The following is a 1543-nucleotide window of genomic DNA, read 5'->3' as shown; positions in this document are numbered from 1 at the left end:
TTTTGAAGCATGTTTTCAGCACTCACTTTTCAGACTTAGTGAAGCATTCTGTTTGTTCTTATGAAAAAAATTAGGATTAGTAGAAGATATATTATATATATATGATATAATATCTATATAATAATATAGGTATTATAAAATCTGGGTCCTGAGTGGCCTCTGATTATTTTCTTAGTGTTCAGTACCAGCTTTCTCTTCTACAAAATGAGACAGATAAAAGAAACAATCTCTAAATTCCATTTTGGTTCTGAGATCTCTAAGGATCTATGAATTTTTTGTCCAGGTTTCCTTTGCTATGTATTCTAGAATAATTTTGTAACCATTTTGCATCTGTTTCACAAGCTGTAAAATAAAGATAAACTCTATTCAGCCTTACTGAGTCCATTTTCCAGTCCTTCAATACCATCCACCATTATTTTTTCTCCTTCTCCTTTCATCCCCTTTAGTACCTTGTCAAAGATACAACTCTTGCTCAAACAAAACCCCTCTGGATCTCCTAACTTTTTATACTACTTAGCCTCTTGAACCCAATCCCATTGTACCTGGGGCTTCGAATGTCTTTAATAGAGCGATTGAGAGGCAGTCGATTGCTCAGGTACACATTGTAGCCAAACTGGGTGAAGAGGTTTTGGGCCTGTATCTGTTCAGATTCAGTCAAGCCTTCACCCCATTGTTGGAAAAGAGCTGAGTCTGGGAAAAGTTTTCTTGATGGCTTGTGCTGGATTTCCTTCTGAGCCCCACTTCCCTGTGCTAAAGCAGTCTGTTTCCCATCATCTTCCAGTCTTTTTGATGCCTTGATGACAGCCTCTGTCAGCTTCATCTCTCTTTGCATCTTCATGGAATTTTCTGCACATGGGATGTGGGGTGGTATGAGAAAAAGAGAGTAGGAAATAAGAGAAATTATACATGTAGCAAACAATTCTGACATACAGACATTACTATATTTCCAAATTTTTCTGAGGCTCCTAAGAATTCAGGATTAGGTGGGTGCCTAGATCTGGGTGCCAGAAGCGGTGAAATGGCCCACCCATTCCTTCCTTCTCTGTACAGCACATGTGGTCCAGGAGCATCACTCTCCTTAGAGTAGGATGGTAAGTAGGGGTTCCAAGGGTGATTTCTTCCTCCCTCCACTCTAAAGGAAGTTCTAGATTTTAGAGAACTTGTGAACTTGATTGGAGGAAAATTACATTGTTTTACATTTTGTAATTTTTTGTAATTTTGTTTTTATTTTTTATTATTGTATTATTTTGTAATTATGATTTTTATTTCATATTTTATAAACCATTTTATGTAATCCCTGAGTTAAATAGGTGTTAAGTTAGCTAGGTGGTGCAATGAATAGAATGCTAGGTTCAAAAAAAAACCAACAAGTCGGTGTTGTTCAGTCATGTCCAATTCTTCATTTGGTATTTTTTTGGCAGAAATACTGGAATGGTTTGCCATTTCCTTCTCCAATTTATTTTACAGATGAAGAAATGGAGACAAACAGGAGTAAGTAAATTGTTCAGGGTCACACAACTGTGGTCAGATTTAAACTTAGGCT

At 36.7% G+C, this 1543-nt stretch overlaps 1 protein-coding gene across 1 annotated transcript in view; it reads right to left on the bottom strand.

Annotated features, from left to right (window-relative positions):
* The window catches only part of LOC127539324 (probable polypeptide N-acetylgalactosaminyltransferase 8), a 26361-nt gene extending 25530 nt beyond the window's left edge, over positions 1-831 (bottom strand). Inside the window, exon 1 of the mRNA XM_051963480.1 lies at positions 543-831. Within this exon, the coding sequence (XP_051819440.1) occupies positions 543-820 (278 nt within the window). The 5' untranslated portion in view covers positions 821-831. The remainder of the gene's footprint in view (positions 1-542) is intronic.
* Between the last annotated feature and the right edge of the window lie 712 nt (positions 832-1543).

The sequence above is a fragment of the Antechinus flavipes genome, chromosome 5 (assembly GCF_016432865.1).
Source record: "Antechinus flavipes isolate AdamAnt ecotype Samford, QLD, Australia chromosome 5, AdamAnt_v2, whole genome shotgun sequence".
In the NCBI taxonomy this organism is placed as follows: Eukaryota; Metazoa; Chordata; class Mammalia; order Dasyuromorphia; family Dasyuridae; genus Antechinus; species Antechinus flavipes.
This window is presented reverse-complemented; position numbering and strand designations above follow the sequence as displayed.